Here is a 25,696-nt window from a genome sequence, read left to right on the forward strand (position 1 = left end):
CTGCAAGCCTGGGCTGGCAAAGGAAAGACTCAAGTCTCCTCTCTATTTCGGAAACTTATTAAAGTGACCAGCGTGTGACAGATGGGGGCCCGGGGCAGCCCTAGAAGGGACATTCTTCTTTCTTCTGGACCTGATTGGAGGCCACTGCTTTGGAGAGCCTCATGCCTCCTGCAGTAGTAGACAATGCATCCACTCCTTGATGGCAGCTCCTCATTCCACATGCACTTCTGGTTCGTTGGTTTAGTAAGGGGACTGCAGTGGGTTGAATGGTGGCCTCCAAAAAATATGTCCATGTCCTGACCGTCGTAAACCCATGCATGTGACCTTATTTCTAAAAAAGGGTCTTTGCAGATGTAATTAAGTTAAGGATCTCAAGGCAAGATCATCCTGAATTTGTGGTGGGCTCTACATCCACTGACTAACGTCCTTATGAGAAGAAAAACACTGAGGGAGATTTGGGTCTCAGACACACAGAGGGAAGAAGACCATATGAAGACAGAGACAGAGGTTGGGGTGATGCAGCCACAAGCCAGGGGCCACCAGAAGTAGGAAGAGGCAAGGAAGGATTCTCCCCTTGAGGCTTGAGGGGGAACATGACCTTGAAGGCACCTTCACTGTAGATTTCTGGCTCCCACAACTGTAAGGGAATAAATTTCTGTTGCTTTAAACCACTATGTTTGTAGTGAGTTTTTAGGAAATGGATACAGGGACATAAAACACAAGGCTTGTTCTGAATATGTTTTCCCTGAAAGTTCCCAGAAAAAGGGGAAAAGAAAACTCACGCCCCAATATACTCAATATAGGAGTCAGTATGGATGACTCCCAGAGGTCTAATTCCTTACGTACTTGAGGCTCCGTAGCAGCTGTTTTGTTCCTCTCCTATTGCATTTGGTGCTCACCAAAGTCTCATCGCTGTGTTACATCACACGTATGCCTAGTCTGAACAATTCTTCTTTCTCAACCTCTCGATCTTGTCATTTCTCACCTTCCCCTTCCTTTCCATTCACACACAGAGTCTGAAACATTTCTAGCTTATTTTTTATTTTACGTATTACCTTTAAAAATTACTTTTAACTCACAGGTATTCTGACATAACAATTTATGGGCATTTGTATATATGCGCATGCTGCAAAACGATTAATTGAGCGTTGTATGTTTTTATCAAAGGAAACAACGCAAAGATTTCTCCAAAGTCCTGTTTGACTAAAGATGATTAATTTTAATTTTCACATGAGCGGCATAATGCTATTAATCATTTAATATGTTTAATCATAATCTCTGTAATTCCTAATTAGGTGTATTAAGCTGAAACATCCAGCAGTTATCCACAAATCCAAATGTAAGTTTCCTTCTTGGGATGAGAAGGAGCTCATTTTAATTTGCATTTGAACAGCAACTTCTAACAGGAGGGGAAAAACCCACTGGCAGCTTGGGGTCTCAGCTGCTGCTTCTGCAAACTTAGTCTTGTGATAGAGCTCTCCAAGACCGCTGACCCCTCTAAAAGGCGACAATCCCGCAATTCAAGGTCATTCTCATCTCATGGACATGTAACCAAACTTCATATCACCAGCAGAGAAAACATGGTCCCTGCTCTATTTGGTTCTCAGGGTTATAATATTGTTCTTGGATTATCACCACAAGGTGGCAAAACTGATGGTTCATGCCTTCATTCTTTGGTTTATTCATACTCACAATTCATTCATTCATTCATTCATGTGGTCAGCAAGTCAGCCAGGCATTAAACAGACATCCATCATTTGTCTACGATGGCCCAGCCTCTGTGTCATATGCTGGTCGTGTCATACCCCTGCTATGATCCTTAAGTGGCTCCTCATAGCTTTTAGGATGAAATTTATATTCTTGCCCTGCACTCAGCGCCTTTCATGATCCAACCCGCTGCCTATCTCTGCAATGTGCTCTCCCTCCCTTCCTTCATGCATGCCCCCTCCGACCACTGACCCTAAGGTCCACTATACTCCCCTGAGTCCAGAACATTGCTTCTCCTCTATGCATCTTTGCACATGGTCTTCCCTCTGCTGGGGCAGCATCAGCCCCCTTCACCTCTTCTCTCAGACATCTCCCACTTGAAATTTAGCCTCCAGAACCGACAAGTCTCCAGCTGTATGATATGTCCCCCATTTAAGTTTACTCAGCCCTTTGTGATCCACACTCATCCCAGCACTTAACAGTCTGTATTTCAATTGTCTTTTTCTACCTCTTTCTCTTCCGCTAAACTGGGACCTGCACATGATTTGGAGGGCTGACTTCCGTGTCCGGTATATGGCAGTTGCTCAGTAAAGATGCGTTCAATAAGCAAATGAGAACCTTTCCTTTATGTTTCCTGAGACCAGCTTTTTATATCTCTCTTTTTACATTTTTAAAATCACCATCACTTTAAAAAACTCATCACCTTCCATTTATTGACTGTATACCACATGCCAAGACCTCTGCCAAGGTGGCTTATATTATTGCGTTCAATCTTCACAGAGCCCTGTAAGATAGGCACTCTTATTATTGCTCATTTTCCAGGTTGGAAATCTACCGTCATCCTCCTTCCCATCCACTCCAACAGCATAGACATAATGACCCAGTACATTGTTATTATTGTCACATTTCGCTAGGAAGTTGAAGAAGTAAGACTTTTGATCCTAAACCAGCTTGGAAGAGTAGTGCACCAGCCACTGGGAAGTCTTGACTTCAAAATGCAATTCAAGGTGTCTTAGGAAGGAGAATACAAATGGAATCTGCCAAGAAGTACAATGATTGACAACAAAGTCGCTAATGATACCTATGTTATTTTGGCTTTTATATCTATTTCTCTTTGTAAGATCATCTCCTTCTTTACGTTGTTATTATTTTGTACCTGTCTGCCTGCATTGATAGATTTGTCTCAATTCTATGCTTCTAAATTCCTTTTATGTAGCTGAGGACAATTCCTTGCTCATAAATTTGATGGGCTTCCTCATAGGTTTGTCATCATGGTTTCAGAGAAGCAGGTTATCTGATGTGAGTGGCATCTACTGCCACCTAGAGGCAGGACGTGCTAATTGCAGAGAAAGTATCTAGACGTGTTTCTGAAGAGTAAAATCCTAGAACTGAAAGCATGAGAATGGCTATAATGATACCAAATGTTACTGCAACTTTCCCCTAATTTCTGCCTATATGTGGGTGTCAATGTAATATCATGTTATCCAGGCTTTTATTTCGGGGGGCAGTGGGAGGCAGAGTAATGAGTTATGCTAATAATGTATCACTGTCTACACCAACATAGCCCCATAGAACTTTCTGCAGTGATGGAGATATTCTGTATCTTCATTGTCCAACATGGAAGCCACCAGCCACCCGTGGCTATTGAGCACTTGAAACATGGCTGATGCAAACGAAGAACTGAATTTTACCTTTGATTTAATTTTAATTCATTTACATTTTTACATAGCCACATGGGGTCAGTTGTAATGGACAGCACAGGTCTAGACATACAATCAAGAAATGAAAAGTTCAAACCATAAAAGAAATTAAGTCAATCAGATGGTTACTTGGACTGCAGAATACCAAACAGCCTTTTCAAATGTTTTACTGTATTTACTAATATTTTATCTGCACAGTCTCGGCACTTACGTAGGCAAATCTAAAGATTTTGAACAGCCTCAATTAGGGAATACACCTACCCCTCTCTTTAATGAGCTGTATTCCTTCTCAAGCAGGTTTTCTCTGATTACCTGATTACCTGTTAGAACTACCCACGCTCTCAGCACCAACTAGCCCCTTTTCTCGCTTGATTTTCTTCATATACTTATCTCCTTCTGCCAGCTCTATGTTTATTTGTTAACGAGTTTATTGTCTGTCTTACCCTGGTAAGAATTATGCTCCACGAGAGAAGGAATCTTTGACTGCTTTGCTCACTGCTGTATCCTAGATGCATGATGGACATTCAGGGGATATTCAATAAATACTTTTTTTTTTGGTTAAGTTATTGTCTTTTTTTTTTTTTAAGATTGGCCCTGAGTTAACATCTATCGCCAATTTTCCTCTTTTTTTTTTTAATCCCAAAAGCCCCCCAGTACATAGTTGTATATCCTAGATGTATGTACTTCTAGTTCCTCTGTGTGGGATGCCGTCTCCGCATGGCTTGATGAGCGGTACTAGGTCCGTGCCCAGGAACCGAACCAGCGGACCCTGGGCCATGGAAGCAGAGGGCGCAAACTTAACCACTCCACAGGCCAGCCCCCAATAAATACTTCCGGAATGAATGAATGACTCAGCAGTTCCTTCTCTGTCTTTATTCCTTTGTTCTGGCATTTTCCTACCGTGTAAGGGAAGCTAAAGCACTTTGGAAAAGAGCTCTTGGGTCCACTCAGAGCCTCTCTGCTTTGCTCTTTTCTTTTAGCAGACAGATGACGCAGCGCCGACGGATGGCCAGCCCCAGACACAACCTTCGGAAAACACGGAAAACAAGTCCCAGCCCAAGAGGCTGCATGTCTCCAACATCCCCTTCAGGTTCCGGGATCCGGACCTCCGACAAATGTTTGGCGTAAGTACTGCCTTTCTCCTCTGCTGTGCCCGCTCTGGGGTCCCAGAGTCCTTCCCTCCTCATGTGACTTCTTGGTACTTATAATATGAAGGTGAGATATTTACATAGAAAAAGAAAGGCATTTTAGATCCTAATCTGTGGGTATATTGTGGCCAGGATCTCTTTATGACTTTAGTATAAATTTCTTTGCATATATTCACCATGTTTCCACTTTGCCAAATCGTCTTCTTCTAATTAGTAACTTGAGTGTGGAATGGAAAATGAACTCCCAGATCACACACGGTTCAAACAAGCCCACTGATGACCCCAAATCGAGTGGCCCGGGACCCAACGTCCTGGCTAAAATAAACATGATGAGTCATCTTGGTTCTTCTCTTTATTGTAGTAGCCAAATTATTATGACATATTCCTGCATACCTTACTCTTTCCCGGGCACTGTGCATTCAGATTTCAGGTGCAGCTGTAGAGAATAATTCATTCTGCATAAAGCAAAAAAGGAAAACCAAAAAACTAGAGATTTCTAGGTCTGGCTTGCATCCTGCAGCATACATTCTCCCAGAATCAGTGATGAGGGTTCAGCGGTTCTTATGGTGACGTTATATGCCACAAATGACAGCCTTGCCCAGGCACCATAGCAAAATGCAGAGTGAGCCAGAAGCCATGGCCAACCCAGAGAAAATAAACGACAGAGTTGCTTCCTCGTGGGACATCATGACCCTGATTCTTTTTCTGGATGATATCTGCACTCTCCACCTTGGGAAGGGATGAGTTGGCCATTTCTTTGAGCTCAGGTCCACCAAAGGACAAAGCTGTCACAGAGCTTGGATATCACTCATTTTTGCAAATGTGGTCTATGTGTCCATGACATCCCAGCATTGATGAGAAGTATCTGTGGATTCAGGGAAAAGAACTACATCCTTAACATTTGACTTAGAGTAAAGGTTGGTTGCTTAGAGACTTCTAAGAGTTTGTGGATGGATGCAAATATTACAAAACGAACAAGGAGAGCCCCAACTTTAATGCCCAGTTCTGGGGAACGTGGTCGCATCCCTCACGTGTAAAGGAGAGCTCTGGTTCCTCCCTCTGCGATGGTGGGGTTAGCTTGCCCCTTTTATTTCTTTAACATGCATGATGTTTATCTGTATGCATCTGACACAAAAGCAGAACAAGCGTCCTAATACTTAGGATACCCAGACTTGAATCCTGACATTTCAGAGGAAAAGGTCAGCTTCTGCACTTTTATCTCTCTCATTTGGTAATAACCTTGAGTTGAGCTCTCTTACTCTTGCAGAGCAGACATACCCTCGGGCACTTTCAGGTCAAAGATGACTTTGAAAAGTGCAGAGCATTCAAAGTGAAAGTCGAGGTTAAGTGTGTGTGAAGCAGTGAGACCAGGTTTGAATGATGGGCAGCCAGAGGGATTAGATTCCTTTGCCACATCAGGTTAAGAAGATGTCTTGCTCTTCAGTCTATCTTTACTCATCAAGTGTCACTGGGATGTTGGCTTTGAATTTGGTCCTCTTAATGACTGTCCTGGTGCCCTTTTGCGGTGTCACTCATTACAGCACACCCCAATTCCCACCGATGAGGGTCCCCTTCCCAATCTAGTCTTCTTGGTTATCCTGAAATTTACCAGAGGGCTACACTGCTAAGGCAGAGAGGTATTCAAAATACCCACAGCTGGAACTCTCAAAGAAGGGATTCGTGCTCACATGACTATCTGAGCCTCTCTATTCTTATAGGAGTAGGGCAGGTGGCTCAGGGCAAAGTCTTGCCAAAAGATGGATCACAGTGCTAGTTGTCAAAACTTGATCAAAATCTCCTGGTTTCGGAGCCACTTTTTGTAAAAGTCAAAATCTTCAGGCAACTGAGAAGACGTCAATTTGACAGGATGATAGATACACTTGGTATCTATCAATTAAGAAAACAGCATACATTCAGGAATACTGAAATTAACTTTGTTTATCGCAAACAGCATCTGTGTTCATTTAAAAAAGTATACAAGGTTTTTCTGTGGGTTTCGCCCATAAAAAATTGTCAGGCACATATGGGATTCCTGGACCCTGTCATAACTCTGAGCCCTCCTTGGTTTACAACCACCATTCTGAAGAAATGGAATTTTACCACTGAAAAGAAATCTATTCTTCCTAGCCAAATATTGGTGGTGGCAAACCCATTCTGGTTATAGGTCCATTTAGTGGCATGGATCCCATTGAAAGGCATTTGTAAACATTCTGATGGGATCCCCACACTCCAGTTGAGAGAATTAAGTGTGATTTCCTCTTTCAGGTCCTAGTTACTCTAAGAAATTACATTTTAATCCCCATCAGGCATATTCCAAGTCATTTGGCCTTGAGAGGTCTTCTCTCCTTTTGGTGCTATCTTTTGCCTTTGTTCCTTCATTTTGGCAGAGCCTACAATGAGGGCGATTACGTATTACAGAGAAAAACCCTCACAAAAATCTGTGTGCTTTTCTCCTTTGTCTCTTCGGTTAAATATGGCCCCAGGGATTGCAAACTAAAAATGAAACAAGACAAAAAAGCAACCTCCTTTCTCAAACAGCCTACAACCTGGCAGTATTCATAGCAACTTCTGTAACCATGAATAATTCAGTCATGAAGTGTGCAACCTGTGGAGGGCTAGTGGGTACCACAGATGCTTCACAATTTATTTTTAATTTGTGGCTTCACTGCCTCTTCATGGGGACCCCACTTACCTTTCTTCCACCAAGCACTTCGTATTCTTTACTTCCTCCTCTTTTGGGAGCATTTGTTTCAGTGTTTGGCATTAAATCTTCTAGCACTTGGTAGATTTTTTTTCTATTAAGACAGAACATTCCTTGGTCAAGAACGTATGTGGCCACAAAGTCCAAAGGAGAAGCCAGAGTCTTTTTAAAACACCAGTTGGGGTGTGAGTGAATGGGTCTATTATATTATTAGGGCTTTGGTTCCGGACATTTCTCTGGAAAGAATGTTGGTCTTGGCCCCAGCTACTTTCTTCTCGAGCCTTGGTCATGTCAGGGATCTTGTATGTGCATCCACTTGCTTGTCTGAATTCTTGATGATCCCATAAAAAGAATGTATGGATTTCCACCAAATTAATTACAATGACTTGCTCTGAAATAGAATGCTTAATTTAACCTAATATTTAAAATTTAAGCATATCTAGGCTTTAGGTGAGAGAGGTGATTATAATATATCCAGACCATTGTTACAGCACATTCCATCATAGAATAGTTTTCAGAAATAGCTGTTCAATTAGTACAGGTTTCATATTTGCACAATACCTTTGTAGATGTCACCACCTTGCTTTCGTTATCAAAATACAGACCCCCTGGCGCGAATATTTGTCTCTCTTTATTGTCACCAAAAATAGATCTCATGACTTTCAGAACATGCAGACAAAGCTTTGATGGTCTCCTTTTTAGTAACTGAATAGAATAATAAAATAGAGATGCCTGCCCTTTCAGTGTTAATACCAAAGTTCCTTCTACCACAATGTTACGGGTAATGAAGCCATTTTTTCCAGACATGGCATGGTGCCTCCTATTTCTGCATTCCAAACCTGAAGCCAACCCTAAGAAAACTGAGACGAAGGCTTTTCTTAGCCTTCTGTGCACTCTTAGAACTAACCTTTACTTTCATGTTTTATGCTGTATCCATTGCACATCTTTTACAGTTTTTCAGAGAAATATTATTTGATCTGAGAATGTCTAAAAGTGCCTGGTACATATTTGCCCTGGTGCGTGCCGATAAGCTTCCAGATTTTGTTCTTGATCCAGCTGTTGACATACCTTGCGTGGATTCATGGTCCTTGCGTGGACCATGTTGAACACTGCTAAACACTGGTGTTGAGCAAACAAATGGTAGTTATGTCTGCGAATGAGTCGTGTCTATTTAAACTGAAAATGTGCCAGCTGTGTTTACATCATTAGTACCAAACTTCCCAATTAAACTGTTGATACTATAAATATAGTACACAACTGTCTTAGAAAGGGGGCTTACGTCAGCATTCTTCTTATGGCTTATTGCACTGGCTTTGAGAATCATCAACCCAATGGCAACTGCCAAACAGGGAAACATTGAGTCCATTTCAGGGCATCTGGTATCAGTGTTTCATTTGGGGAATGACACGTGCTAAGATTACTTTTTGACTGGTTCTTTCCCAACCAGATCTTATTTTAAAGGAAATGTTTTTGTGTTGACTGCTTAGAGAATGTTCTGTAGATGACATTTGCTTCATGGTTTTGGAAGGCATTCTTTTCAAGCTTCTCCATCCATAAGTATTTGTGTTTCCAAGCTCTTATGCCTGAAATAAACATGATAGCGTCTGTGTGAACTGAATATCCTAAGGAGGTTATATAGAAATTGCTGCTTGTGAGGACTTCACAAAGCTGGAGGATTTTTTACTATGAAATTCAGTTCACCTTTGAATGGCAAACCCTTCATTTCCCCAAATCTGAAAGTTTTCTTCTTATATTTGTCATGGTTTTCTATGCCTAAACCTAAGGCACTGAGAATGCCCTATGGAAGAATATTCTTTTGACCAAAAGAGTATTTGAATGTCCACCAATTGCAGGGTGAGTTAGCTGCATGTTTCTTGGTATTTCCGTTGCACGTACCTGCAATGTACTCCTTGCATCTCCTCTCCTCATTGAGCCTTCTCTTCTTGATTTCTTCCTATCCTTCTACTTCTCTCTGAAGTAGACAAGCACTTCTGCTAAACAAAAGAAATTCCGGTTCATAATCCCCTGGCTGGGTACATACCCTGAGGAATGGGCACATTTCCATGGCACAGGATGACATAAGCTTTGAGTTTCTTTTTCTCATAGTCAAAACTACTTTCATTTCAAGGTATTGAGCTATTTACATTCAACTGGAGTATGCATATTCTGTCTTTCCAAGGAAATTAGATTTATTTGTATGTTCCAGAGGATAGCCTCTGTACGTTCTCAATAAATTTGTTCTTGAATCTTTGGGAACTCTCCTGACACCTACTCTGTGGGTCCCCCTGTATTCTGTGACCGAAGCACATTGGTCGGGCCAGCTGCCCCCAATTATCTGTGTTCTAATCATTTGTTCCTTTTCTGTTGTACCTCTCCCTCCTGATCAGTCTGTCTTCTGCTACACAGAGGTTGCTTAATGCTTTCCACCCAGGGGAGAGAGACAGAATACAGAATGTCCTAGGGTAATAAAGGATGCAATACAAATCCAGCCTTTAAAAGCAAATGGAACGATAGGAAAACTCAAAGACAAGGAAAAACAAGATGGAAATATTACTTTATATTGTTCTGTTTATTTTTTAACATGAAAATGGGCATCTGCTCTCATTCTGCATCAGGATAAAATTTCTATCTTATTTTTCCCTGGGCTATGTCACATCCTCTTATGGCACCTTCTTCCACTTGCTCTTAGGTAGAACAGATCACACCAAAAAATGCCCACTTCATGTGATCTAAGAAAACTGAAAGGATTCCGCCTTCATAGAAAAGAGTTTTGGATTATGAGGTACTTCTGTTTTCAGGATCCATGTTCCCTTTATTCAAGTGTGAATCGAGAATTGCCTGAAATGCGTTTCTTACTAGGACTACCAGATTTAGCAATTTAAAAAAATACAAGAAATAATAGTTGAATTTGAATTTTAGATGACAAGTATTTTAAGTATAAGTATGTCCCAAATATTGCATGGGGTATACTTATCCTGAGAAATCTGAAATTTAAATTTAACTGGGCTCCCACATTTGATCTGGCCACACAATTTATTTGTAATCTGAAACTTTGTGTCTAGCCTTAAATATATTAAGATTTGCTCTTACTTTTTAGAGAGCCTATTCGTGCTAATTGTCTAAAATTTAATTGTTTGTTTAACAATATGGAGAATCATCTTGAGAGAAGTCCATTTCAGCCTGAGGACCAATCACAGCTGTGCTGGAATCTTGATTATGATGGGTGCCCATGTAGTGGATCTTGTTTTGATCTGGTTATACTTTATTGTCTTATACGGCCTGGCTACTCCTAGCTTTTAGAGGGACTAGGGGCCAGAATCCTCAACATTATATTCCAGTTGGGCATTTTACTATGAAAATCCCATTCATCAAGGGTGTTTCTCTCAGTGGCTAGTGGGATGGCTACCAGTGTAGCCTAGGAGAATCAGTGTATACCCAAGCCAATTTTAATTTTGCTGCTCAGTGCCTGGGAAAGCAATCATGTGCACATAATGAAAGGAAAAGAGAATTAACCTCTGGATGACATATTTTGTCCTAGGCCTCTACTATAATGACTCACTGGATGGGGTATATGATAATAGGGAAATAATATGTGTGATTGTATTTGCTTTTGGTTCAATGTTTAATGATAGAACCACATAAAATGTATATCCTTGTCACTAAAAGAGAAAAAAAAAATCCTTTCTTGGAGAACAATGACCAATGACCAATGTGCCTTGTATTTGCTCCATTTCTCTTCTTGCTTATAAAATATTTCTATTTCTTTGCAGCAATTTGGTAAAATCTTAGATGTTGAAATTATTTTTAATGAGCGAGGCTCAAAGGTAAGCAACTTAATTCACTTCAGAATTGTTTAGCTTATTTTAAAATGCTTACTATGAATAAGGGGAAACAACTGCACTGTTTTAATCAGCACCTTGTGGAAATACACTCCAGTGGGAATTCCCTGAGAGGCCACCTCCAGTTTCCAAAATGGTGGGAAATACATTGGGTTCAGTTTAGAATGTATAAGGGGGTAATTTAAAATTGCTGTTTTGTATCTATCTATATATATCAAGTTTCCAGAGGAAAATTACCCATGCTTAAAAAAATAATGTTGTTGCTACATTTTTGTTTTTCAGTGATAATTATGTTCTTTATATTAAAAAGTGAGTTGATAGTCTCATGAGCAGGTAAATATGTGATTATTCTGTATTAATAAAGTGCAGTTATTTTCCTGGGTTGTAGGGGAGAAAATTTCATATACACCAACCTCTTGAATATAATTTTATTCCTTAAGATGCTTACCAATCCACGTTTTGCAACTTGCCGTTGCTTTGAATTGATTTTTTCTAGGAAACCAATTTTAAAGTAGATTTTCCTAGAGCTAACAGTGTTAGTAAAAATCGAGGATTGTATGAAGAGGCTCCAGCACCTTCAAAATGGAAATACGTTAAGCACAAAAAATAAACTCTTCCAAAACATCCTCTGTGTCAATAGGCATCTAAGTGTGGTCCCCAGACCAGCAGCTTCAGCTTCACCTGGGAACTTATTAGAAATGCAGATTCTAAGGGTCCAACCCAGACCTATTGAATCAGATACTCTGAAATGGGGGCCCAGCAGTCTGTGTTTTCACAATCCTTGCAGGCCTATTTTTAAAAGTTATAAACACTGCGTCTTTATGGTTTCAACAAATGCCAGCACTGCATTTAAGTGCAGAATACCCCTTTGCACACTGGTGTTTTGTGGTAACTGAAGTGAACTCCTTCTACCTGGACCTACAGAAAACTCAAGAGCACCATCAGAATCTCCCTTGGGGGAAAACAGTGCATTAAGCATATGAACAGATACTCAGTGATAACAGAGAATGATGCTGTCAACGGACTCAGACGTTGACCTCAGCAACCAGAAAGTGAACACTCTCAATAAACTCGGCCGTTTCCATCATGCCCTAGATTGTCAGGAGTTTTCAGCTTCCTTCTCCTTGCATGCCCAGACTGTGAAAGTGCAGGTTGAGAAAGATTGCTTACTAGATACAGAGAGATACTGGTTTTAGCCCCACACCTTTCCTGACTCAGGCAATTTGGGATGTGTCAGTATTCAGGACAGTTACTAAAAAGAAGTGGTTTTATCTAAGGTGGCAAGTGCCAGCTTTCTTGGGTATAACAACCATGAGGAAAATATTTGAATTTATTATTTCTTAGGCAATCCGCAGCCTCTCCCTCCTAAGTAGATTTCCTATTAACTGAAGAGAGTGATGCTCGTTGAATTGAAGGATGAAAATTCCAGTATTCTCTTCTTCACAGCCCAAATGTTGTTGTGATATGCCAGATGAGTTTAAAAAAAAGAAAATCAGCCCATTCTACTCTCCAGTTCTGCCCGTTCAGGGACCTTGTCATTCTCTTATGATTTCAGATATTTTACTGTCATTCTTGTAATATGTCAGTGGTTTGACCTACTGTAGGCTGAGGGAAAATAAGTTAACTCTCTTTCTGCTTCTTGTATGAAAATCATTACGGGGATCATTTCTCTGCCTGCAAAGCGAAGGGCATTAAGAGAAAAATGTACCCAGCCTGATGTTTTTCACTCAGGCCTGATGTACTCTTGGCAAAACTATAGGAGATGACCTGGAATGTTGGCCAACTTTCTTCTCATCCCAAGTCTGTAGCACTACTGCTTTTAACGTTTTTTTTTTTGTTTTTAAATTTATTTAATTTATACTTTGTTTTGTAACTTTTGCCAGTTGGAGAAAGCTGTTTAATTCCTTTCAAGAGCTGTTTTGGGACATTAGAAGAATATCATTTGCTATTTTGAAAGTACAATGGCAGTGCTATTTTTAAGATCTCTTCGTTCGTTCCTGTGATTAGCCTGTCTCTGATGCTTCGGGAATAAGCCCATTTAAGTTTGCTGCATCCGGAGACTGACTTTGTAAAGATGCTTTTTTTTTTTTTGATTAGGAAACATCAAAAATAGCCTCTCTCGGTGGGTTGCTCCCTCCAAAAGAACTAGTCTGGCAGGTGTTAGGGCTGACGGCTTAGGTACGACTGGAGTGTCATCAAGACGGTCCAGCTGGGAACTGCTAAATGGGGGCAGCGGCTCACACAGGGACATTTTTCATATTTGACACTATCCTTTATGGGAAAGGGTTTTATTTGAAGGAACATTTCCATTTTAATGGTTGAGAAACCTGAACCGTTGTTATGACCACATTTTCATCATTTGGTGCTAGAGAAGCAGCCAGCAAATGGGTGAACCCTTACGAGCTAGGAGTTCACCTTCTGGCCATTCTCTTTGGGGACAATACTCAAGACAGGTCACTCAGTGCTTAGTGAGGAAGGCTGTGTGTTCTCTAGGTATTTGGTGTGTGCATGCATGTGTGTGCATATACACCTGTACATACGCAAGCAGTGTCTATATTATCCTGGGAATAATGTATAACATAAATAGTTTATGTATATATAGATAGCAAGTATACAGGGAAACCACATTTTAAAAAGATATGCCAGGAGCCAGCCTTGATGGCCTAGCAGTTAAAGTTTGGCACACTCTGCTTCAGCAGCCCAGGTTGGTTCCCAGGTATGGAACCACACCACTCGTCTGTCAGAAGCCATGCTGAGGCAGTGGCTCACAAAGAAGAACCAGAAGAACTTGCAACTTCACCCAACTATGTAGTGGGGCTTTGCGGGGAGGGGAGTAGAAGAAAAAAGGAGGAAGATGGGCAACAGATGTTAGCTTAGGGCGAATCTTCCCCTGCAAAAAAAACCAAACAAAAAAAAGATATGCCAGACTTTGAAAGTGAGAATTAGATAGCATTTTGGGGTGAGAGATCCCAGAATTCATTTTTTTCCTTTTAGGAGATTTAAAATCCTTTTGTTTACCTCTGAAACATTTCATTTGGGGGATACAGCCAGATATAGCTACTTTTCAATATACCTAGGAAATATACAGTCTGATCTTTGACTCAATAGATATCTATAAGTACCAGGTACATTCCAGGTACAGGACTGGTGAACCCTTCATGAGTGAGACAGAAGTGCTTCCTGTCCTCGTAGATTTTCCTGAGTAGCAAGAGTGACAGACCGTTAAGAGAAACAACGGCAGTAAAGTGTGCTATGCTCTCTGGCAAATGAGAAGCTGCTGAGATTCCAAGCAGGGAGACCAATATTGTCAGAAGGTAGGAAGGCTTCTGGGAAGAAGGGGCATTTAAGCTGAGAGTGGAAGATGAGTCAGGATTTCCCAGGGAAGGGCAGGAGGGAAGATCTTTTGTCAGGGCGAGGGAGTTGCGTATGCAGAAGCCATTGGGAAGAAGTGAGATGGGAAGCTCTTAGGCCCACAGGAAAAGGAACCTTCAGACTCTTCTAACAGCTCCCCTCTTATAAATAGATAAGAGTTCTCTGCACCAGAAACTAAAGGGATTGGATTTTCATAGAAGACGAAAAATCAGTGCGCTCCTCCATCCTGAGTGCGTCAGAGCCTTTATTTAAGACATAAAATGTGTTTGCGTTAATACGAAAAAGGAAGATATCACCTTCAAATATGCCGTAAGACCAAAAGAGAAAAATAACTGGGATACAAGAAGGTCAGAATTTATGATTCACAAGATGATTTTAAAATAAGCAAGTCATGCTGGTTTGACGGTCCGTCTTGGGGTTGCTATCATCTGGTCTATTGATCTTGCCTTCTCGTCATAGGGCGGCACACATCACAGATTCCCTTCTCCAGCAACATTGTGCCTTCTCTCAGCTTTACCCTTCTGTTCCAAGAAACCTGGAAAGCAGAGTTCTTATCCAGCATTCAGAGAGCATCTGAAGCCCCTCCATGTAGCCCCTCATGCACTCTTGATCTTTAAGAGGTTACACACCAGCATTGCACTCAGTTCCTATGCTCTCCAGGCCAACCCTGAATGTGCATGTTCTGGTCCCCTTTTTAATGCTGAGATAAAAATATTCAGAATAGTTTTAAGAACTGCAAGTTGCAGTTTCCTTGAGACAAAATTCTGACCCTGAGAGAGGTCAAAACAAACAGCCTCAGCACCTCCTTCAAAGTTGCCCAGCACCTGTGCTTGATAGAGAGGGTACCTGAAAATGGCCTGGTTATGGTCTCTGTTTATGGCATAGCTCCCTGGTGAGAATTCTGGTGATCTTCAGACCCAGGGAGGCCATATCACTTCTCGTCCCGGTGAGAGGTGAGATTGTCCAGTGGAACGGGTTGGAAAGTCCCTTTGGTATTTGGGGGACTGTTTCTGGAGCAAGCTCTCGATGAACTGAACTCATCAAATCTCAGCTAGTCATCTCAGCAGCTTGAAAGGAGAAGTATCCAGCGGCTCAAAAAAAGAGAGAAGTTTAGCAAAAAATGATGGGAGTAAGAATACTAATAAAAAGAATCAACATATTATCTTTACTTCAAAACAAAGTGAGAACTTAATAGGGTGGAGTACTTCCTTTGTAGTTTGTGAACTTTCCTTGGGATTCAAAATATATTTCTATTTCCACTTTCTTCTCTCCTTGTCGTACATAATACAGATTTTAGGCCAATGTAATTTGCCTTGGGTTTAGATTGGTGATGACTTGATTCTTTGAGATGAGGTTAGACTGGTGGGTTGAATGTTGAGTTTCACCTGGCTATGTTCTTCCCAGTGCTATGGTAAGAATGATTGTTAGTGCCTATAGACAGCAGTGATGCCAGCAAGCCCCCCATTGATGAGACTCAGACTACGAACTTTCTTTCTTTGCCTAGTGAGAGAACTACCTATCCCGATACAGCTAGCATCCTAGTTTCTCTTATTATTTATCAAATGTTTCATGCTGCTGTGGATGCTAGAGAGCTAGGCTTAGAGGTGAAAAAGAGAATCTCGCTATGGGATTTTGGCTGTACCCTACACCTGAGATGCAAATAACTTAGGTAGATACTCACCTCAAAAAGTCCACGCCGCTCCATAGGTTGCTCTGTAGAAATCAGCAATATCATATTCTCCTTCACACAGTGAACCAAAACCTTCTTTTGATGGTGCTTAGTGATATAAGGGGCCGTGGAAAGCCAATTGCTGGGCCATAACGGAGAACTTTTTTGGCAAACAGGTTTCTGGGCTCCATTCAGGGATTCTGATCTGGTGGATATATGGCAGGACTCAGGAATCTAAATGTTTAATATGCTCCTCAGTTCCTCCCAATGTGCATCTAAGTTTGGGACCCATCGGCCAAGAATCAGAACCATCAAATAGAGCGATCCTCCTCCAATTCTGTCTTTCGCCCATCGAAGAGCTGTTATTTCCAAACCATTCAGCTAGGAAGTATAGTTGAATATCCAACATGGGCCTACCCCCTAAATAGGGTCCTTCTCATGGAGCATATAATCTTATATTAATGAAATAATTTAGACCTATCCTAACCACAGATCCTCGCAATGAGAAATATTATGAAAGGTAATTTGTCCTAACCCCCAAAGTAAAGACATTTATTTTTTTTCTCTATAGAATCGTGTCAAATAATCAGCTACTCTAGCTTGAATGCATCCATAGCTGGTGCCTGCTACGGATGAACTCAGATTAACAGAAGATTCTCTTTGAGGCAGATCATTGGGCACACCTCTCAAATAGCCTGAGCTTCAGAGATCACATTAGTGCCCTAGTGAGGGATTGGTGGTTAACACTAGTTGGTTATGACCACCTGTTATTTGTAATAACTGTGTATGTTATTAGTTTAGCAGAATATCATACTGCCCCAAGTAAGCGTAAAGCTTACCTCCACCATTATGAACTTCCACCCGGTGCAAATAGGGATCCCAATACCTTGCGTTATTTCACCCAGTTTGCACTGTGAAAACCAGAATGAGCTGGGCAAATTTACACTGGAATTGTTTCAAAAGGTTGGTGTATATTTCTGAACAAGATGTACAAATATTTTTAAGGGTTTTAAAAATAATGTACCATATTTTCTGTTACTCTTCTTAGGAACAGTGTCAGTGAAGAAAAAAGATGGATTTTGACAATGTTTAGTGGGGTTGTTTTTTGTGGCTGAGATATTAAAATATGCCAATGGTGAAGACAAGGGCCTATTTGTTATCTATCAATAAAAGAGGAATGGCTCAGAGTGTTATTACAATAACATTCTATTAACGAACCGTCCTTATTTTCGACCTGTTGATATGACAAATGAATACCAGCATTCTGTCTTAGAACTTTACAATACACATTTCCATTTTCGGTTGATAAAGTAGTCTGGAAAGTTGACAGATTCAGAAGCATGTACGTTATTTGAGGGGAGAGGGAAGTTATTAATATTAAAAAATGTTACTTGAACTGTTTGCATTATTAATCAATTGATGTTTAGTTCTATTCATTTCATGTGATTATTTTGTTTATTAGATCAAAGAGGTTAAGATTTATTATAAAAAAAAGGTCTTTCCTTTTTTTAGGCTTCTAATTTTTATTTTTGGGGAGTAAAGGCTGTAGAATTGACAAATTCAAATAACCCTAAAATTGCATGAAAAAGAGATGTTCTTAAAACCACACGGCATGACTCTTTAGGCGATGTTAGAAGATTTTGGCATTCATTGTTGAATTTCGTGCACACGTTTTATTTTCTTTTATTCTTAATTTGCATGTCAAGAAAGTGGTTCCCTTATTTTTTTCCTCGTTATTTCATTTTCTTCTCTGTGAAGACACTGTAAATTTATTTTGATCTCATTTTCTTTCCGTTAGATTTATTTTCTTCTGTAGTGACATTTAGAAAGGTATTTTGGGTATCATTCTTTGAATTCTTCAGGGGTTACAGCTAACGGGTGACAGAAAAAAAAAATCTTGTTCACATTTGTCGCTTACTTATTGCACATCTTAGTATTCTTATAATTTCTCTAATTTGCATGTTACAGAACTGAAGCCAGGACAAGACATAGAAATTAAAGCAAGAGAACGTTACACAGTGGTCGTTGACTGAAATAATAATCTGCATGTTGTTTTCCCTTCTCCCTCCTGCATGCAGGGATTTGGTTTCGTAACTTTCGAAAATAGTGCCGATGCGGACAGGGCGAGGGAGAAATTACACGGCACCGTGGTAGAGGGCCGTAAAATCGAGGTGCATGTCCAAAATATTTTCCTTTACATCTTTTTTATAAATGTCTGCTTCACGCTCATTCGTCGTTTCAGATGCATCATTCTGTCTTGTATGTGACCCTCCCCCTTCTCATTGTTTATATATATATATATATTTATATATAAAAAGGAAAACTGGCCTTACTTTTTTTTTTTTCTTTAATTTTACTTTATTATGTTACTCTTATGACTGCTGAAAGGTGGATGGCAAAAGTGAGACAAAAGAAAGGTTAATCTGAAAGTTGTTTTTTTTTTTTTTATTTTCTGTGTTTTATAGTCAATGGGTGCGATAGGTTCCAAACAGTGGAGAGAGTGTGGCCAAACGAAACAAAATACAGAGCAGTTTCTTCTTTTCTTTTCTTTTTCTTTCCACTGCAGGGTTGACGAGGGATCCACAGTGGTGTGCAAATTAAGCCAAATTGTCAAAGAAATAGCATTCGAAAGAATGATTGTTTAAAAAAAAAATGAGAGGTCTTTGTCATTAAACCTTTCATTTTTTTTTTTTTTTAAGAAGCCAGTTTGAATCTTTGCATTCTTTTGGTAGTAAAGTGAACGACCAAACAGGATTTCCTGTTCCATATCTGGCCCCCCTGCATTGAAAAAATGCTAAAATTCCAATACTCAGAATCTACTCTTTCTACCACTGGATCTCCCTCAACGTGGCCACAGGGTCATATTTGTTAAAACTTGAAAAAAAAAATACCAGTTAAAAATGCTTTAGTCTTTGGAGTAAGATGTTGCATATTTTGCCTTTCATTTTCCCCCCTCGACGATAACGCTTAGGCCCCTCACCAAACTCTCAGTAACCATGGTAACTGTATACAAACCCATGCTGGCAATGGCGGTGAATGGTAAGTGGTGAAGTCCATCTGCCGTTTCACGTATTTAGTGCTGATATATCTATATACATATATATATACCACGTGAATTTTTTTGACTTGTTGTATTAAGTTTTCTTGATGCTCTATTTTTTTGGATATTGGTACGCCTGTAATTGAGTGTACGTTCTAAGCTAGCCTGGGAGGCTCTGACTGGATTGAGACATGACCGGTGCACATCTTACTCAGATCGTTAACTCCATATTGTGTTAAACAATGCACCCTCTCTTTTATCCTTTTGTTAGCTGTGACTTTAAAGCTTGAATGATTTCGTTAATTCTTGCGATGTAAAAGGCTCTTGTTCCAAGTGTTGAATGCTAGATGTTGCTTCCCGGATGGTTCTTCCCTCCTACAGTGTTGCACACGGCTAAAACTTGTTTGTCCCTTTTTTTGACATTTATGTGCTCTTGTATCTTGTCTCTCCCCTCTTCTACTCCACTGCATGTTCCTTCATATGAACTTTATTTTATGTTTAAAAAATATTTCTTGTTTCTGTGTTACCATGGAGTACACGCATGCATTTAAATCTTCAATTATGCAGTTCCTTTTAATTTGCTTTTACTGTCTCCTTATTAAACTTTTAAATGATATGACATTGCTTTATTGAAATGATTTGTAAGTTAAAATGGTTATGAAGTAAATGTAATTATAAAATGTATGATTTTGTTATGCACCTACTGCCTTTTATAAATTAAAATGCATTTTAGTTTTTTTTTTAATAAGTAATCACAGTCATAATGCATGCAACTAATTGAAGTGTGAGCTGGCCCTGGAACTTGTGCTCATTTGCGTTTTCTATGTACATAGGTAAATAATGCCACAGCACGTGTAATGACAAATAAAAAGACTGTCAACCCTTATACAAACGGTAAGTAGAGATTGGCCTTTGACAAGAAACCGTCTCTACCGCTGATAACTCTGAATCTATAAGTACCTTAACAAGGGGATCTGTTTCAACAAGCCATGTGCGCCTCAGCATGGCCCCTGTGTCCTTGTTGCTGACCTGCTACGGTGAACCACCTGAATCAATACGATAATTTTCACAACAAAGGCAAATTTAGTTTTCCGGTTAGGCGCGCATGCCCTTCTTCCAGTCTCTCCGGAATAACTCCCATTTGGGGTGAGATACCGTCATTATTTGGGGGTGGGTTGGATAATTTAATTTGTTGCTATTATAGTAAGTTAAGGGAGGATGTTTATTTTTTTTATCACCCCCTCCTCATCGATCACTAATCATTCCTGGATAGGCAACTGCAGAATTTGGTTCTGGCTTTGAGTCTTCTCTGGAGTTGTTAGGCTTTTGAAGTGGCTGTGAGGGTGCCTCGCGGTGAGTTCCATGGTGACGGCAGAATGCATGAGTACGTTATTCGCTCCTCTCTGTGCCCGGTGGTGACATTTGGGGCCCCGTGAGGATGTTGCTGTGCACTGCAGACCCATTCAGGACAGTGCACTTCTGCACTTACTAACCTAGAACCCATCTCAAAACTCCTCATAATAAGAATTCACAACATATATGATGAGTCATTAAAAATGTTCAGGGGGCTGGCCTGGTGGCACAGCGGTTAAGTTCACACGTTCCACGTCAGTGGCCCGGGGTTCGCCTGTTTGGATCCCAAGTGCAGACATGGCACCGCTTGGCAAGCCATGCTGTCTTAGGCATCCCACATATAAAGTAGAGGAAGATGGGCATGAAAGTTAGCTCAGGGCCAGGCTTCCTCAGCAAAAACAGGAGGACTGACAGTAGTTAGCTCAGGGCTAATCTTCCTCAAAAAAAAAAAAAAAGTTCAAACATTTGGATTCTTTATTCCCTCTCAGGATAAATCTCTCTTAAGATATATGGGGGGAAACCTGCTGATATGCTAATTGCATACTTCATTCTATCAAACATTAGAAAGTCATGCAGTAAGTTAGAATATATATGCTTAGTGGCGTATGATACCCATTAAAATGAGCAGGATGAACACTATGAAGGGCCCATAAGGAATAAAAAATTCTAAAATAAAAAATTACATGTAGAGTATGATTTCAACTAAATTATGGTAGTCAGAATGCCAAAATGCTAATGGTTGAGTTGAATTGTCAGACGGAAGATATTTTTTCTTTGTTTCATGGGTTTTTAAAAATAATATAATTTTATTACCATCCTACAGGAAAATGTATGGAATTTTCCATTTTTAACATTTTAATTATGTGTGAAACATGGAAATACAGAGTCATTTTAAAAAGAAAAGAAACATTAAAGAAAAAGCCAAAATACATTTTGAATAACGCCACTGCCAACTTGGTTCCTTCCTCCCAACTCAGAAGATGCCACTATTACAGATTATTACCTATACTTTTATTTTGTATTTTTATGCATATATATGAATATAGTAAGTATATATTTATAGTATTCACAGTACTGTGTACGTGCTTTTTATAAAAATGGTATTGTGGTGTACATGCCATTTTCAATTGGCTTTTGTAAATCAATATTGAGTCCTTTCAATGTTAGTACATATAGACCAAAATCATTCTTTTTAGTGGTTATGTAATATTCCATTAAGGTTGATTCTGACTTTCCACACTGATTGAAATTCAAGGTTTATTTTACTGTTGTAAAAGATAGTATTAGCATTTGGTAGTTCTATTTATGTTTTTCTTCTTTCTTGCGCCAATGGCTACCAATTTGGCCAAGTCAGTTTGTTCTTATTTTTAAAAGGGCCACCGTTAAGCAGAGATGTACCCTCAGTATAATAAGGCTCTAAGTTGAAAGACCAGAAGAATTATTTATTCTGCCGATCCATTTTCCCAGCTCCAGCAACCCAAGACATCTCCTTAAATGGTATAGAAAATTTCCACAACAGACTTTGAATGCCCAGTGCTGAAATGAAGCAAACCTCTGAATTATGTGCCAAGAATCTTTCTACCTGAGTAAAAATGTTAGCTCTGCAACTTGCCAGAGTTAATACATGATGACATCAATCAGACTATTGGGCATTTTCTTTAATTATGAAGTAGCCATCGTGTGTGTGTGTGCACACGCGTGTTCTCATGCGTATGCATAGGTGCTTGTGTGTGCTGTTTACATGAGAAAAATGAAGCAAGGGAAGTCAAATATTGTTCCTTAAGCCATATGTATGCATATTTATTTTAAAGAAAGAGTTATTGATCAATGTCATACCCAGAGGCTGAAAACTGAACCTGTGGGATTTTTGGACACAATTCAAAGCCCATTCATTAATAGCCAACATTTCTGGAACACTGACTGTATGGCATTATGTTAAGTATTTTATAAATGCAATGGGCCCACGTGAAGTCCTATAAAGAGAATATAGTTATCCTTATTTTAAGATGCAAAAGCTGAGGCTAGATGGCATGAAGTAATTGGTGAATTCTTTTCCTTTTATTATGGAGTAACAAGATCTTGTATGAACGCATCACTTCCGCCCCATCATCTTCCAGAACTATACTCCAATGACAATCAGTTACATGACAAAAAGATTATTAATTATGCAGCCCCAAATTCCTGCCAGATGTTGGCATAAACACCCCACATCCCATTCCAGGTAGCCATGTTTTCTTCCTTTTCAGGAATAAGCCATGTGGGTCTCTCATCCATGCACCTGGAAAAAGAGACACTCAGAGGCTTATCCTGTCTCATGGGCTGAGCATGGTACCCAAGGGTAGATGAACAGTCACAGTAGAACTGACTGGAAGATCAAATGCAAATCCTAATTACATAAAGGCAGTTGGCTTCTACAGAAGACATCACGGAGACTTTTGGTATTCAAAGAAAAGCAGTTCTCGAAGCTTTTCCAATCTTTAATTCATGCATATCATCACTACAAATAAATTTTCCCATAAATTGCAATATAACATAACTGAAAATATAGGGGGCCCTCTCAGAGCCTTAACAAGAGTGACTCTATTAAAAGGGAATATTATCACCACAGAAAAAGAAAGTGGTATCTATGTGAGATGATGGATACGTTAATTAGCTTGATTGTGGCAAGTATTTTACAAAGTATAGGTATATCAAATCAGCGGGTTGAATACCTTAAATATATACAAATTTCAGTTGTCCACTATAGCTCAATAAAGCTGCGGGAAAACAAAAGAGGATCAGTGAAGTCATATTGAACAAAGAAAATTAAGTGATCAGGGAGATTCGTTCAGTAGCTACCTAATTCACTCTCACAAACCATCGAACTTACGCTTCAGCAAAATCATACATTACTAGAGTCATCAAATTTTGAGGTCGTCCTGCAATGGTGAAATGTAGCAATCAATGCCAGCATCACCTTCATGCATTCCTTCAATTGTGTTTCCAACCAAAGTTTAAGCAGCTGCAAAGTTTCTAGTAATGAGTAAGATTGGCCCCTAAATGCAATGAGACACATGGCTAGGAGGCTCTGCAATAGAGGACCACAGTTAATAACATCATGGAAGATGCAGATTCCATTTCCCAGGACATTTGGATTTGGCTGTAAGAGAAGACTGTAGAATGACGTATAGTGATCTGGAACTCTACCCTTCAGAACACTCTAGAAAGAGGGAATTGGGCTTCTTCTGTATTGCTGATTTTTCCTGAGGACGCCAACCCTCAGAGAGGAGTTGGGCTTTACTGTGCTCATTGGAGATGAAATGTTTGCTCTGTAAAACAAGTTGAGGACCTGATTCTCAGGGATTCCCTGGAGGTTGGAGAAGCATGAGTGTTGGGTATAGATCTTTTCTTCTCTTAGAGATCGTAGGAAGGATGAAAACTGGACAAAAAGATACAAGACTATATGGAGAGGTGAACTTCGTATCAGCTCTGCCGTACACTGGCTGTTGAACTGCAGACAAGTTTTAGAAACTCTCTACACATCAGTTTTCTCAAGTAGGAACTGTAGATATAATGGGACCTATTCCATAGGCTATTGGTAATCATTACTGGAGATAAAGTACGCAACAGAATCCCAGGGGTACAAAGTGCCCTAAAAAATTAATTACATACTAATCTCAATAATAAGCAGTCATTGTGTTCCTTTTTAGGCTGTAGATAGTAAGTTGAATTGCCTGATGGACATACTAGTTTAAGGATCAAATATTCAAATGCCAACAGGGCAGGTAAAAATAAATAAGCAAAGAGAGAGGGTCTGAAAAACTCACCATCTTTTTAGAGTGTCTTTCATTTTCATACTGAGAAAAGCAAAATATTTCTCTATTAGAAGAAAAAACAGCCCAGGGCAACAATAAAAGATGGCTGGCATTTGGCCTCCAAGCCAGGTGTACGTTAGGGAGCAGGGGTGTCTATGACTAACTGGGGAGTTAAGTAGGGTGGTCCCTGTTCACCCCCAGCAAATTGGTCTATGGAGGAGTCTTAACCTAAAGTTGCCATTTCTACTAATGCTTCAAAAGAAACAGAAATCCTGTGTTTTAGATGAAATCTAAATGTTGGCAGTGAATACATGTTGCAAAAAAAAAAGAAAAAAATTACTGAGTGAACCAAACAAAATACATCTGTGCACAATGTGCACTTTTCATTTTGGGCATTGCCTCCTGCACCATTTCAGCCATCAGGTCTCGGGCATCTTTAGAACATGCCTTTAGAAAGCATTGGTGTGCAGTTTTGGGAACCCCTGTGGTGTCTTTAAGGGTACTTTCTTGAATGTGCTTCTTTGCTACCCAACCCAGCAAAGCCCTAGAGAAGATGAGAGCAGATTTTTTGTGTGCACATTTAAACTTGCCTTTTAACATCAAATACAGCCATAGTTAACACTGGGGATCTTGGCCAGCATTTTTCTAAAGAAGGCTGGCAGATGACCTTTGAGAAGCTAAATTTGAGGAGAGCTCTGATTTGCATGCAGCCCCTCAAGGCCCAGCCACAGAGGGGTTTCTCTAAACTGCTCATGTGTCTGATATGGAGCAAGACCCCCATGTGTCTGGTCTCTGCTCCATTGCCTTGTTGTATGGAGGGCCCTGGGAGGTTAGGAGTGGTGGGTTTTATCAGCTGTTCTCCTTTTGTCGTAAGCCTCATTGTTCAGTTTAATGTCCTTGATCAAAATCTCTGAATTTGCAAGGCCTGGGGACATACACAGACTGCCTGAGAAATTAAAACTGGGATCATTTGGTCCGTCTTCCAGACAGTGCAGGCTCATGTCTCCAGCAGTTATTTATCCCAAGGGTCTCTTCCAGGTACTAGAAGGAGTCACAGGGACTAGGGGGCTATTTGCATGTGATTTGCATATATTTACATAAGCCTGCATGAGTTCTCTAAGTCTGAGTGGAGGTGATTTTCAAGGGCTGGATTCTCATCGTCTTCCCCTTGAAGACAGTCATCTCTTAAAGGGTCCTTTATTAGATGTATATCAGGAAGCAGGTCATTGGAGGGTGGAAGTAGAAAGAATCCTAGCCAAAGGGGAATGAGTCCATTAGAAGAAGCTCTCTATTCCTTCAGTTCCTTTAGAACAAAACTAAGTAAAGATTTATGGAGCTCCAACTATCTGCCAAATGCAGTTTTAGATGCTGGA

General features: G+C 40.0%; 1 protein-coding gene across 11 annotated transcripts in view; it reads left to right on the forward strand.

Moving 5' to 3' along the window:
* Positions 1-25,696, forward strand: part of RBFOX1 (RNA binding fox-1 homolog 1) — a 1,010,377-nt gene that overhangs the window by 877,236 nt on the left and 107,445 nt on the right. For all 11 annotated transcript variants that reach the window (XM_046668733.1, XM_046668741.1, XM_046668738.1 and 8 more), the window contains 4 exons: positions 4,388-4,531; positions 11,027-11,080; positions 18,215-18,307; positions 20,010-20,070. In XM_046668733.1, coding sequence (XP_046524689.1) covers positions 4,388-4,531; positions 11,027-11,080; positions 18,215-18,307; positions 20,010-20,070 — 352 coding nt within the window. The remainder of the gene's footprint in view (positions 1-4,387; positions 4,532-11,026; positions 11,081-18,214; positions 18,308-20,009; positions 20,071-25,696) is intronic.

The sequence above is a fragment of the Equus quagga genome, chromosome 7 (assembly GCF_021613505.1).
Source record: "Equus quagga isolate Etosha38 chromosome 7, UCLA_HA_Equagga_1.0, whole genome shotgun sequence".
NCBI classification, from domain to species: Eukaryota; Metazoa; Chordata; class Mammalia; order Perissodactyla; family Equidae; genus Equus; species Equus quagga.